General features: G+C 38.7%; 1 protein-coding gene across 1 annotated transcript in view; it reads right to left on the bottom strand.

Moving 5' to 3' along the window:
• Positions 1-205: 205 nt before the first annotated feature.
• Positions 206-14,229, bottom strand: part of MUC6 (mucin 6, oligomeric mucus/gel-forming) — a gene marked incomplete at both ends in the record, with an annotated part of 31,208 nt that continues 17,184 nt past the window's right edge. The window contains 13 exons of the mRNA XM_080618200.1: positions 206-354; positions 1,081-1,320; positions 2,466-2,735; positions 3,906-4,088; positions 6,185-6,232; positions 7,233-7,295; positions 7,806-7,949; positions 8,666-8,822; positions 9,779-10,018; positions 10,476-10,661; positions 11,764-11,874; positions 12,445-12,586; positions 13,320-13,471. Coding sequence (XP_080474326.1) covers positions 206-354; positions 1,081-1,320; positions 2,466-2,735; positions 3,906-4,088; positions 6,185-6,232; positions 7,233-7,295; positions 7,806-7,949; positions 8,666-8,822; positions 9,779-10,018; positions 10,476-10,661; positions 11,764-11,874; positions 12,445-12,586; positions 13,320-13,471 — 2,085 coding nt within the window. The remainder of the gene's footprint in view (positions 355-1,080; positions 1,321-2,465; positions 2,736-3,905; positions 4,089-6,184; positions 6,233-7,232; positions 7,296-7,805; positions 7,950-8,665; positions 8,823-9,778; positions 10,019-10,475; positions 10,662-11,763; positions 11,875-12,444; positions 12,587-13,319; positions 13,472-14,229) is intronic.

Here is a 14,229-nt window from a genome sequence, read left to right as displayed (position 1 = left end):
TAGATGAATGAATGTGGCCATGACTCCCAATATGTCTCATCCAATCCTGCTGCTTCTGAGATTTGCAGGCTGGTGATGGTTTTTAAATTTGCCATGTAGCAACTTGTCTCTCTCTGATTCTTCATAGAGCTCTTGATACAGGAAGAAGTATCTCTACTTTCATATGCAATCCACTGGTTTACAGCTAATTTACAGTGTGCCTGCTTCAGACTTTGTTGGAAAGGATGCATGGGAGAGCCAAGGCTAGTGAAGGTACAGGCACTGGCCATGGATGTCTCTTAGCTCTCTCCTGACCAGAGCACTCACCTGTTACTACTTTACTAGTTGGAGTCCTAGCTCTTGTTGGCTCCCTTGCTACAAAGAAAGGGACGAGAGAAAAGAATGGTTGAGTCTTGGGAAAGAGTCTAGGCAAAGCATTTTGTGGCATCTCTTCAAAGGAGGCTGTTCTAGTCAACACCAAGGCAACCCAGTCATGTGGGGCCCTATCAGTCTAAGTGGGATAACTTTAGTCTGGAATTGAGTGTACACCTCCTTGCCCACCCTCCACTGTTGAATCTTCTGCACACAGGGACAGCACTGGCCAAGGGGATGGCATTTGTTGACCCACATTTTCATGGCTGTGTCAGGGCCTGGACATCCTTTGGATGGAGAACTTGCCTTGTGTTCTGTCTCTCACCCAAAATTGTCCTGAGGTGTAAACTGATATATGTTTCCAGTTTCACTGCCTTCTAATTCCCCCATTGTGCACCATTAGGGCACCACTGTAGTTGGAGAGAGTGTATGTTAGCTTGTCTCTGATTGCTAGTTGTAGGGTAGGAACTCATGCATGACTGTACCCTGACACCTCTGTGCCCCAGAACCAAACCCCTGAAGTGATAAGGGAAGAAGATGCAGTTGGGGTCATGTGTGGGCCAGTCCCAGCACCTGCCTGGAACCCAGGAGTCAGGTGGCAAAAGCAGTAGGAATTAAGAAGGAATACCAGAAGTGAAGCCTGTGTGTGATATGCTGCTTAGGAGAGAATGAATAGGTGGGAGCTGGAAGGAGCAGCTAGGCAGCAGAAAGGACAGGAGGGAACCTTACCGGGATATGATGGTCTCAACCGTATTGAGGGCACAGTTGAGTAGGGGGAAGAAGGAGATGAGGCTGAGGTGGCAGTTAAAGAGCTGGGACTTGGAGGCATCTTTGTCAGTGGAATTTCTGGGCTGCTGGCACGGACAGTCATTATTGGGACAGAGGTGCTGCTGGTGGATATGGCAGAGGTGGTCTTCTGCGTGATATGCTGCACGAGGTGTGGCTTTGTTGGTCTTCTGTGGGTGACAGCTACAGAAAGAAAAGCACAGGTTGATTGAGGATGGCAGGGCAAGAAGGGAAGGCAAAGCAGGTGCGCAATTCCGAAGTAGAAGCCCCGGAGCATGAGTGCTGTAAGAAAGGCAAGACCAGACCACACTGAGCCTTACTGGGCAAGAGGGATAAACGGGACAATGGCTGGCTTCCACCCCAAAAAATATATGGCAAGAACTGGGCCTGAAGGGTACCTTTACACAATTCAACACCCCCTGCCTCTTTCTGGAGGTCCTGAGGAAATGAAAGCCTCTCTGGATGTGCATGTCTCCCTTTCAAGGAGTTCCAGACTGAGCAAGAATATCATCTGGAAAAGCTGGGGTAAGTGAAGCAGAGTCTTAGGTCAAGGGCATCTCTCAGCTCCCTCTTACCTACTGGGACATGGTAGCGTAGAGTGGTTGCTTGGGTTCCCTCACTCTCTGTCAAGTAAGGAAGAATGGATATAAGTAATGGTTGGGAACTCATAAGGCTCCTAAAGTGGGTTGTGATACTTCCTCAGAGGAAGCTGTAATTGCTGGCACAAGAAGATCCAGATGTGTGCACCCCAACAGTACTTTGTGAGAAACGCTGGGATTGGGAGAAAGTGTACGTGTGCCCTCTCACTAGAGTAGACTTCTCCACTGCACACTGTGCCAGCCTCTTGTGTCAGTTGCTAAATTAGTAAATGACTAGTTTAGCAATTCATGTTGTCACACAGCCACAGAGGAGACCGTCCTTTTTGGCATATGGAGTACCTGACATCCCAAAGTAAAATTTCTTTCTTTATTTTTGGGAGAATTTGTTAAAATGGCTAGGTAAACACATATTCTGCCAACTTTTCAAGAACTTGATTTGAAGCATAGAGAGACTTTGCTTAAATTTGGAGGAAGTGTAGAGTATGGCCTCAAAAAGAAATGTTAGGTTTAAAATGATATTTGGATGTCAGGTGTTTGCTCCATTGGCAAGACACAGAAATTTCAATTTTTATCACACTTCTTCAGTTACCCATGTCCTTTCCAATTTATTTGCAATTTTAAGACAACTAGGAAGAATTCTTGGGTTTTGGTTTGGGTTTTTTTAAATCCATTGATGTGCATCTTGTAAATGGTGGCTTCACTTGGCAGATACCAAAAAATCATATTTACCTTCTGTTGTTAGTTCAGGTTTGCTGAAAGTTGTGATCTGAGATGTGGTTTGAGTAGGTATTGAAGTGGTTGTAGTTTCCTTCTTGATAGTGGTCTTGAACGGTGGTGAGGTGAACCTTACTTGTTCCGTCTCTGTCGAAGCAGTGGTTGCTGAGGCAACAGGTGTAGACTTTGGTTTAGGGGTCATAGCTCTTTTTGTTGAGGTACTTATGGAAGGGGTACTGATGGATGTAGTCATGTTTGGCGTGGTAAAAATTGATGTAGTATGTTCTTTTGGAGTAAAGGTAAATAATGTAACATGAGTAATCAATTAATTGAATTTTTATAAATAGACAATTTATGAAGCTACCCATATTCCAGAAACCCAGTCTTCACCTTTGATCTTGCGAATATTTTCTGTGTAATTCTTTACAGTCATGTTCTCATAAGCTTGCCAAATCTGTCTACTTGTATTTGTTTTCTATTGTCTCATATCTTTCTTTGTTCTAATTTGCTGTATTTTTCCTGGGTTTTATATTTTTTTTTTAAGAAGTCAGCTTTCTTGGCTTAAGTCTGTATGGGCTTTGCAGAAATGACAATTTATTGGATATTCTTATGTTCCAAATCAGTCACAGATTCAGCTTTCCATAATTTGCACATACAAATTACAAAGCTACGTACCATCATACTATAGGACCTTCCTTGTCCCAGTGTACAAATCATCTGTCACAATGGCAGCATTTGAAATAGTGTTTTGACTGCTATGGGACCTTTTTTTAACTCTGCTTTCTCTGTTAGCCTGGGTCCAGGATGGCTTATTAGTTGAAGTGCATGTTAGTGCAAAGCTACACATTAGTACGAGTCTCCACAGTCACAGAATCAAAAAATAATTTATGGTGGAGGAATCATCCTCCTGGGAGCAGGACTCTAGAGTCCTAAACAAAGCCATTGCACTGATACCTGTGTGATTCTGCTTTCAAGCCTGCTTACATTATTCATAGTTAATAGGTTGGGTGCTCCTTGAATATGACTTCATAACTGAACCAGTTGTGGAAAAGAGGCTGAAGTTGAGCTAATAAATCCAGCTGGAGTTGAGCTGGTGCTTTGCTTGTAGAGCTTCTAATGTGCTTCTGGGATGAGGCACACAAGTGATTTTTGGTTGTGTTTTTAACCTAATGTCTATATCCTTCCTATTTCCATGCACTTTTTCGATCTACACTTCTGAACATTTCTGATTTACAAACTCCTTGCTGGAACCCTAGCAGGCTTTGCCTGCTTCATTATTTGTAGTCTTACATTTGGATATTGAGACAGCTTGCAATGCTTTCTTAGTAGGGTGGTATCTCAACTATGTATAGAGTGAGCTTATTATAATTTAGTTTAGACAGTAAAACTAAAACCCTACTAGCTGTTGACATTATTTACTATTAATAATTTTACACAGTAGCACTAAAAACCTACCAGTTGTTGACATTATTGTGCCAAGAGGTGATGTTGGTGAAGTTACTGGAACCGTGATTTTTGAGGTTACTGTGGGATTTGTAGTCTCAATTGATAGTGTAGCTGCAGAAGAAGAAATACTAGGCACCATTGGTAGGGTACTTGTGGTAGAGCTTCTTGATACTTTAGGCTGCACTGTTGTTACTAAGAGACAAAAAAAAAAGGATGAATAGTTCTTGATAATCTGTTCATAATACAACTACACAAATTGAAAATTTTCTGAAGTAAAAACACTCTTAATAACTATTAGTAGTAACTACTATTAAAAACCATAATCTTTTACATGAAACATTTTAGAGAAGTTATTCATCTATTCCTTTGCTACTATGTGCAGTGAATACATTAAACAGTAAAATGAAGAAAAATGCATAAAGCTTCTGCAGGAATTCAAGTGAATTTGCCATAAATATTTGTGCATAGCAGCGGAGATGGAATTGTATTTTATTATTCACTCAGCTGATAGTGTACATTTTCCTAATACCATCCGACTTTGGAGAAATTAACGGAATTTAGGAAGACAGGCTGAGAAAGTTGGGGCTGTTCAGCCTGGAGAAGAGAAGGCTGCGTGGAGACCTCATAGCAGCCTTCCAGTATCTGAAGGGGACCTACAAGGATGCTGGAGAGGGACTCTTCTTTAGGGACTATAGTGACAGGACAAGGGTTAACGGGTTCAAACTTAAACAGAGGAAGTTCAGATCAGATATAAGGAAGAAGTTCTTTACTGTGAGGGTGGTGAGGCACTGGAATGGGTTGCCCAAGTAAGCTATGAATGCTCCATCCCTGGCAGTGTTCAAGGCCAGGTTGGACAGAGCCTTGAGTGACACGGTTTAGTGTGAGGTGTCCCTGCCCATGGCAGGGGGGTTGGAACTTGATGATCTTAAAGTCCTTTCCAACCCTAACTATTCTATGACTCTAATTTCTAGCAAATTTAAGATCAGTATATATAGATTCCTTTCCTGGATGAGGCCATAGGGATTTGGTATGGTCAGTCATGCATTTCCACGAAGACCTTCCTAAAATTGTTGAAGTGTTATATGGACAGTCATCACTAGGAATGGTGATGAATTTTTTGTAGAATCATAGAATGGTTTGGGTTGGAATGGACCTTCAGACGTCATTTAGTGCAACCACCCTTGCAACCAGCAGGAACATCTTCAACTAGATCAGGTTGCTCAAAGTCCCATACAGCCCAACAATGGGCCATCCACAAGCTCTCCGACATCCTCTTCCAGTGTTTCATCATAGAAAATGTCTATCTAGTCTGAATCTACCATCTTTTAAGGGTAAAACCATTACCTCTTGTATTATTGCTTCAGGCTCTGCTAAGATATCTACTTCATCTTTCTTATAAGCCCCTTTCAAGTACTGAAAGGCCACAATAAGATCTCTGTGGAGCCCTCTCTTCTCCAGGCTGAACACAACCCCAACTCTCTCAGCCATTCCTCATAGTAGAGGTGTTCCCTCCCCCTGATCATTTTTGTGACCCTCCTCTGCACCTGCTCCACCAGGTCCATGTTCTTCCCATATTAAGGGCTCTAAAGCTGGATGCAGTACTCCAGGTGGTGTCTCACCAAAGAGGAGAGGGGCAGAATCACCTCCTTTGACTTACTGGCCCACACTTATCTTGATGCATCCCAGGATATGGTCAATTTTCTGGGCTGTGAGTGTACACTGTTGGCTCACATACAGTTTTTCGTTCATCAGTAACCCCAAGACCTCTTCAGGGCTGCTCTCAATCCCTTCATCCCCCAGCCTGTACTGATACTGGGGGTTGCTCTGCCTCAGGTTCAGGACCTTACACTTGGCCTTGTTGAACCTCATGAGCTTGTTCAGGTCCCTCTGAATGCATCCTACCCCTCAGGTGTGTCATCCACATCACTCAGCTTGGTGTCATCTACAAACTTGGTGAGACTGAGCTCAATGCCTCTGTCCATCAGAGACAAGATAGAAGTCCTTATTCACTAACAGAGATATTTTATTACTGAATATCTGGAAGTGCCTAAGTATACTCAGGAAACATCGTTGTCTCATAATTTTTTTCTTCAGACATCTAGCAAGTATTTCTGGGTAAATTTTTATGATAATTATGAAACCAAGTTATTTTTCATTATTGCATCTCCTGAATGTGAAACGGGTGATGCTACTACATCACGCAAAAAAGGACACTGCTTACCTTATATACGCATGTGAGGACATATATCAATGTATAAGTACTAGTTTGATCAACTACATAAACTAACCTGTTGAAGGTGGAGATGTTTCAGGTGTGGTACCACTGATTGCATGTCCTGTTGCGTAAAGGTAAAACAGGTTAAATATGTGAATGAAAGCATATTAAAAAATTCCAAATAAGGCAAATTTCAGATTGGATTCAAAGGATTGTGTTAATTAGTGAGATAATCCTGAAAATGCTTAATATTACATGTTTCAGTGGTAAACTTCACATTGAAGGAGTTAAATGACAAAGAAGTCAATATATCTTATAATAAAAATGATTAAGTTCTTGCTACCTTTCTTATGATTTTTATGCTTAAGGGAGTCTCACTTTTCAGGGATAATGGAAATATGCTTTTTGTTTAGAAATAAGATTAATCACTGGCTAAGATTCTGGTTACACAAGTTAGAATTCTATAATGTGAGAGAAACTGTGCTTGGGTGTATTTTATATCTGTATGAAAAACCAAACCGTGCAGCTAGAAACTATCCAAAACATTATTTAATATGATAGGTTTTCATAGAAGTAAACCTCATGGGAATAAACCATAAGTTAAGATAATGTATATATTAAAAAAAAAATCTTTAAAAAGACATTTGCTAAGTAAATCCCATTAGCTAGGTCTGATCCTCTTCTATACGTTCCCTTTTTTTATGAAAGCATTTGAATATATCTGAGAGTAACAGCTCTGCTGGGGCAGGCCCTCAGGCAGATCAGAACACCAATTCACTTTCAGGAAGACCTCCATTTTTAAAAGTACTCACATTTACAATGAATGTAACTCTTCACCTTGCTAACTAAAATCAGCCAGGATTATCAAACTCTGTATTATAGCATTCCCCACCCTAAGTCTTCTTCTAATCAGTTCTTTTCATTCCTTTACTCACGACATGAAGTTTTACATACTACCTATACAGTAATGGGGTTATTTTGAAGGAATCTTATGTTTGGATGAACATGGATTAATTGAGAGGTACCAGGAAAAATACCTTCTTTGAGAATACAGACTGTGTTAGTATTTTTTTCCAGTTACTGTACAGGAAGAGAATGAGTATGTATGGGTTGCTGCTTACCACATGGCATACATCTTTTCTTCTCATAGTCAAAGTATTCATCATGAGAGCAGTTGTAACAGCCTGAAGAAAGGGGAAGAGAAGTTTGGTTTACATTTCTCAGAGAGCACCATTTAATTTATACTACTTATTATCCAGTATCTTAGATTTCTGTTACTAAACAATGGTATTGATTGAATGAGATAAGCATTTCCACTGTCATCCTCAGAGGAAGGATCTGTTCACATAGTAATTCTTTTGCTTTCTCCAACTATATCCGTTTGTCTAATAAAAATATTAACTGCTTTCTCCATGTTTTCTTACCTAAGTACAGCATATTTTTTTGATTCGGCGCAAGCCAGAGAATTTCTCTTCATAATAGGCTGAGCTCAATGTAAAGCTAGATGTAGTACAGGTACTGAATTGATTATGTATTTAAAGCAGAAGTTGTAAGGTAAAGATCAGCAAAACTGCTTTAAAGGTAGCATCAATTAGAGTATTACTATTTAACTGTGGTATGTCTGTTTTAAAAAACAGCATTGAAAACAATTACTATGTTATTGCTCCCTTGTTTACACTAGTATAGCTTATTACCTTCAATGTTGACATATTTGTAGTTTTGATTTGGACAATTGCAAGGTCTGTAATGCCAGGTGCAGTTGTCATTGTTGTAGCCATAGGAATAAGCATCACCATTTCTTTTTTTTTTATGAGAGTTATAATACTCACAATAAACAGCTGAAAAAGGTAAAAGCAAGAGAGAAATAAGAATTTTTCTAATTAACAACATGTTATTTTCAAAGAACTAAAGGGAGGACAAAATTTTGTCATTTAAATTCTTAGCTTTAGATGTAAATTGAAATTTATGCTGAAGTGTAAAGTCAGTTTTGTTTTTTTAAATGCACTATGAAAATATTTCCACTTTTTAATGCATAATATAGTGGAATGTTGAAATCATCAAAGATAACTCCGGCATGATTTATAATACTCATCCTCTTTTTCCTTCCATATACGGTGTTCTAGAATGCCTTGATACCTTTTTCCTGTTTTACAGTGTTCCAGCCAACACAGCTGTCTTTATTTCCTTTCTGCCCACACAGAAGGTGATTTTAGCACAGCTAAAATGCAACATAATCTTTTTGAATTTCATACTCCTTCTGCTGACAAACTGACAGTTCACTATGCAGTGGTAGCAAAGGAAACAGTCTGCCTTCCATAATGACATTATTTTCTCTTTCATCCATGGTAAAAAGAAATACAATATTTTGGTTAATTTAGCATAAGTGAAAACTACAGGTTTCAGAACCTAGTTGACTGAAGTCAGCTATTTGCCCATAGAGAAAATACAAATATGGAGGTGCTTATTAAGCAATTACCTATGTTGCCACATTAATATATTCACATTTAGAATAATAATCTCTTCAACTTTTTAAAGTGAGCTTGAAGAAACTTACGACAGAACTCAGGGGTCCTCCAGTCAATGCAGATACCTTTATCTAAGCATGCCATGGCATATACTGCAATGGCATCACACATGCATTCACAGTCCCCTCCAATGTCACAACCACAGGAGTCTCGAACACAAGCCTCATAATAGGGCATACGATTCACCTGCATTGGAACAATGAAGTAACTAATTTCTTAGGATTCTTCTGTGCCTATTTGTTAAGAAAGTGTTTTTCCCTGAGCTAAACAATACATGTTCCATTAAATGAGAGTAACTAGTACTTCCTCTGAACACTTGTCAAAGCAATTACAATCCCACTTCATACAAATCGTTTTAGCAAGAACATAGGTGTCTCCACATTAACAATAAAAACTGATCATGCTTTGCCAGATATTTCTAAATTCTAGTCCTGAACATAATATGCATAGTCAGCTTAAAAAACACCCAGAACCCTCACATCCACTCAGACACAAGTGTTTGTCAGCTGTACACCCTCTGTGGATATGCACGAGCATTGCAGCATTATCCACATTTCTCACTTGTTTTCACCTTCTGAAAATGGAGCTTTTCCTTCAGAAAGCCTGTTTATAATGAACTATGCAATACTTTCATTTCCACAAAGTGGGTAATTTAAACAAATTTAAACAAACAGGAGGGATGATGGTATCTTGCTCTTGGGTTGATCTGCATCTTTTAAGTGATACTATTGATTTAGTGATAACAAAGGTTTTTAGGCCTTTCTTAAATTCTATTTTCTAACACAGGCCAAATTGTTTCAAAAGAGTAAACAGTGTATTAATCAGTATCAGGCATCATCAACAGACTAATTTCTCATACTTAAGTCTTCATTCTTTTTTCACTCCGATATTTTTGACTTCTGAGTTAATGTTAACTCATGTTAAAAGCTGAGTTAACTTAGCTTTTGTGCTTACAAAAGGGCTGGTGAAGTGCAAACAAAAGGATGAAAGAATTAATGCAAATGAGGGCTATAATACATTTTATATATATACTGTATTAAAATATTTTGGGGAAGAGAAAATAAAGTGTTGGAGTGTGAGCTCTTTTTTGGAAGAATATAGATTATGCCTATAAATAAAAAGAAGGCCAAATCAATTCTTACCTTATTGTGACAGGCAGAAAAGACTTGGCTGTTGATGATGGAACATGTCTTTTCTGCCCATGCTTTACGATAAGGGTTCTTGCTACAGGGGTCCACTACAAAGTATACATCCCCACAAAGAGGATTCTCTTTCCAAGAATTGACAAATTCCAATTCATTTGATGCTACATACTTGCTTCGAGTTTCAAAATCATCCTTCATATTGCCATTGTAGTTCCCACACAAACCACATATAGTTTCCTAGATTAAATGAAAGCAGCAATGTCAGTTCAGCAAGTTATAATTACTTGCTTTCCCTTTTGATTACTAATAATTTCCTATGCTTTAGTAGTGAATGTGATCTATAAACACTCTCTCATACATTCTTAGCATCTTGTGCATGAGGTTTTGTTCATCATTGGATGAATGTGTTTCTCCACTAAACTGTAAACTGTCCACATTTAGAGATGAAATTCAACCATGCAGTTGTATAAAACACAAGCACTTAGCTCAAGAATTTCCTGAATGTAGTAGGGTAATCACTTAAAAATCAACCCTTAGTGAGAAATCTCTGCTGTTTTGGAAATAAGGATGAAAACGAACTGCTAGCAGCATCTCTGAAACACTTTTGCCATCATAGAGCCAAGGCAACCTTCATCAAATGTGCAGTTCAATCTGAATTGAAGGACTGTCTACTGGCCATGTTATTCTGCAATACCTGTGTTTCTCTGGAGATTTTGATGAAGAAGTTCATGTGCTTATTCCAGATAAGAGTCATGTTGTATTTTCCTGGGATAATGACATCAAACATCAGATGAAGAGCGTTCTTTTTGACATTATATTGTAATCCAGGATTTTCTCCAGATATAGTGAAGGTTTCATCTCGCAGTATGAATGTCAAATTCTGAAATAAAATTTATCTGTTTATCTGGATGTTATAACTTATTCAGTTTCGGTATTACCCTTATTCTGTGTCATACTGCCAAAGATCAGATGCTATGGTACTACAAACTGTCTTGACATTCCCACTCTCAAAAAGTCATGGCAGCCAGATGAAGTCCCCAAATGACTGGGAAAAGGGAAACACTGAACCCATTTTTTAAAAGGATAGAAAGCAGGACCTTGGGAACGACCAACCTGTCAACCTCACCTCTGTGCCTGGGAGGATCATGGAACAGATCCTCCTAGAAGTCTATGTTAAGGCACATGGAGGACAGGGAGGTGATTTGAGACAGCCGACACGGCTTCACTAAGGGCAAGTCCTGCCTTCTATGACGGAGAGACTACATCAAGAGGACTAGGGAAGTACTATGGATGTCATTGATCTGGACTTCTGTATGGTCTTTGATACGGTCCCCCACTACATTCTTCTCTCGAAATTGCAGAGATACAGATTTGGTGGATAAGGAATTGGCTGGCTGGTCACATCCAGAGAGTAGTGGTCAACAGCTCAAAGTCCAGATGGAGATCAGTGACAAGTGACATCCCTCAGGCATCTATACTGGGGCCAGTAGAGTGTAGTATCTTCATCAGTGACATACACAGTGGAATTGAGTGCACCCTCAGCAAGTTTGCTGATGACACCAAGCTTAATGGTGCAGTTGACACACCTGAGGGATAGGATGCCATTCCGAGGGACCTTGCCAAGCTCAAGAAGTGGGCCCATATGAACCTCATGAGATTCAGCAAGGCCAAGTGTAAGGTCATACACCAGGGTCAGGGCAACCCCCATTACCAGTACAGGCTTGGCAGGGGGAATCAGTATCTTTGTACTGGCTTTTTGAATGGCTCCACATACGCAGGAAGTTTGGGGATTGAAACACTGACATGAGAATTACAGAAAAAAAAGTGATGGCAATTCCTACTAAACCTGAAGTTCTAGGCATAGCACATCATTTCACTTCCAAGACGTCACTTCAAAGATACAGCCAAAGCTTCCAAAGGGGCAGCAAACACAGGCTTAAAATAACTATTCAGCTGGATAAACAGCAGAATGATGATCTTACCCCAAGGTAAATGCTGATGGATCTGGAGCACGTAACCCCTGATTTCCCACAGATGACATTCTCAGTAACAATTTTGAAAGAGGAAACAGGTCTATTAACACTGCAGCCATCCTAAAAAAACCCAACAAAATAAATGACAAAAAGCACAAAGCCCCAACAGTCTTCCAACTTAAAACAGAAATAAAAGTTAAGAAAGCTTAAAGTATCGTGACTGATTCTGCCTGTTTTGGGAGGTGATGACCTCTGATTTATTATTCAAACTGACATTACTTTCCTAAAAGATACAATAGCTGGTACAGAATAGGTATATATCAATATATATAGAATATCAATATAGATATATATATCTCTCTCTATATATATATCAATATATAGAATATAGTATATATCAATATATAGATATATATATCAATATATAGAATAGGTATATATCAATGACTTTTTAAACATGCTATTAAATCTAAAATTGGTTGTAATTGCATGAGAAAAAACTGTGTTTTGAGAAGTAAAGTCTCTTCATCTACAGTATTCAAATAAGCAGAATATATAAAAACAGTGTTCATAAAGATTCAAGGTTCTCTGTTGAATATAGATGCATCCTAGGATATTTTCATTAGCCATTTAAATCAAGCTATTTCGATGCTGAGATACTGCCAAAAAAAGCAGTAAGAGGCAGATTACCATAGCTAATATGTATTCACAGTTGCCATCAAACACAAAACGCTGTCCATCAAAAGTGGTGATGTGGCCTTCTCCATACAGATTACACGTTGAGGAACAGACTGATTTCTGAACACATTTCCATTTGCCTTTTTTGCAAGTGCTGGGAGTAAGAAGAAAAACCATACTCAGATTTCAAAGAAATGCCACCTTAACCTGCTTCTTTTTAGATGCATGCACTTTTACAGATAAGATGATCATTTAATCAACTTGTGTACACTGTGACCAAGTTACAATTAATATAAGAACCATAAGTTACGGATTTTCTAGAAAATAAATTCATGATAAAGAAGAAATCTTAAGTCATTTTTGCTTTCTTTTTTCATGAAAGAAAGAATATAAAACTCATTCATTTTTCCTCTTACTGAGAACAGATGTCCCTCTCCTGTGTAGTTTGTATAGTAGTGTTTTTTTAATACTAGATTAGTAACTGGAAAGGAGAATAAAATACATTGAGAATGCTGCTAAAGAGATGGAAACAAAGTTTTGGAGGAGTTTCTTTTCATCTATAGAAAAGAAGGATGGTTGTGCTCTCATCTTTATTTAGGTAGAACTGTTAATCCTTGACTTTACGTAGTTTACAGTTACAGGCCCTACTGGATGCCCTTATTCCTGGATATGCATATGGCAGAAATTATCCCTGAAGCACATACTGTGACTCTTTAATCTATACATATAGACTGTAAGATACTAAGATTCTCTTCATCACCTTTGTGCTTTGTTACTGTATTCTTCCATTCAGCTGTTGCCATTTCCTGCTCTCCTGTCAACTAGACGCTGTAGTTGTACAGTTTAGCGAAGCAGAGATTCCACAATGGAAAACTGTGTTTTCTTACCAGATGTCGCATTCAGTTTGGATCTGTTCACCTTTTCCATAAGCAAGACCACCATATTCACACGGACACTCCTCAGCTGAAACACACCTGCCATCAAGATTTTCATATAGCCCATCAGCACAGACACAGCCGGATTCACATTTAGTGGGTATCTGGTAAAGATCAACAAATTGCAACATGAAATGCAAGATGCATTTTATCTTGTGATATCTATGTGAATGGTGTCAAGAGTGAACCTGTGCTAAGTTCTAGTTTGGCTTGATTTCAGTTTTGTGATTTTCCTCATACTAATATACTAGTCAATTGAACTAGTTTCACTGAAGTTGTATTATACCTGTTGTGTAAGGTATTAAACATACTTGAAGAGACTCCTTCATTTTTACCAATCTTTCAGATAGAGTACAACAGAAGTTCTTTTATACCAAGGAAGCTTATTACAGTTCTTCCAATTACTCTGTTTCCTTAATGAAAATCCTATCAGAAGTCCACCTAGTCTAAATCTCCTGCATCCTGTGACCATCAGCAACACATAGTTTGGAAAGAATAGAACAGGAAGCATAAACTTCATGTTCTATCAGTTTCCAGTGACATGCAGCTTACGTAGTACCTGAGTCAGAGACGATAGCCATGTAGCTAAGAATCCTTAATGGATTTTTAATCTATTCAATTAATCAAATTTAATTTGTTAATTTATGCAATTCCTTTAACCACTTCTTGACTATATGTAAATTTTTAGCGTCTAGTCTGTGGAAAGAAGACTGTTGGTGTTTAAAACTCTGGTGTTTAACTGTATCATGTTAGAAGAAATATCTCCTTTCATTCCACTAGAAGGAACATTAGAAGGAACGTAGTCAAGTTCTAAATAACAACTAGAACATTCTCAACTAGAACTCTCAAGAGGATAAATATT

Source organism: Psittacula echo, assembly GCF_963264785.1.
Source record: "Psittacula echo genome assembly, chromosome: 5".
Lineage (NCBI taxonomy): Eukaryota > Metazoa > Chordata > Aves > Psittaciformes > Psittacidae > Psittacula > Psittacula echo.
The sequence above is the reverse complement of the archived record's forward strand: the minus strand, read 5'-3'. Positions and strand labels throughout refer to the sequence as shown.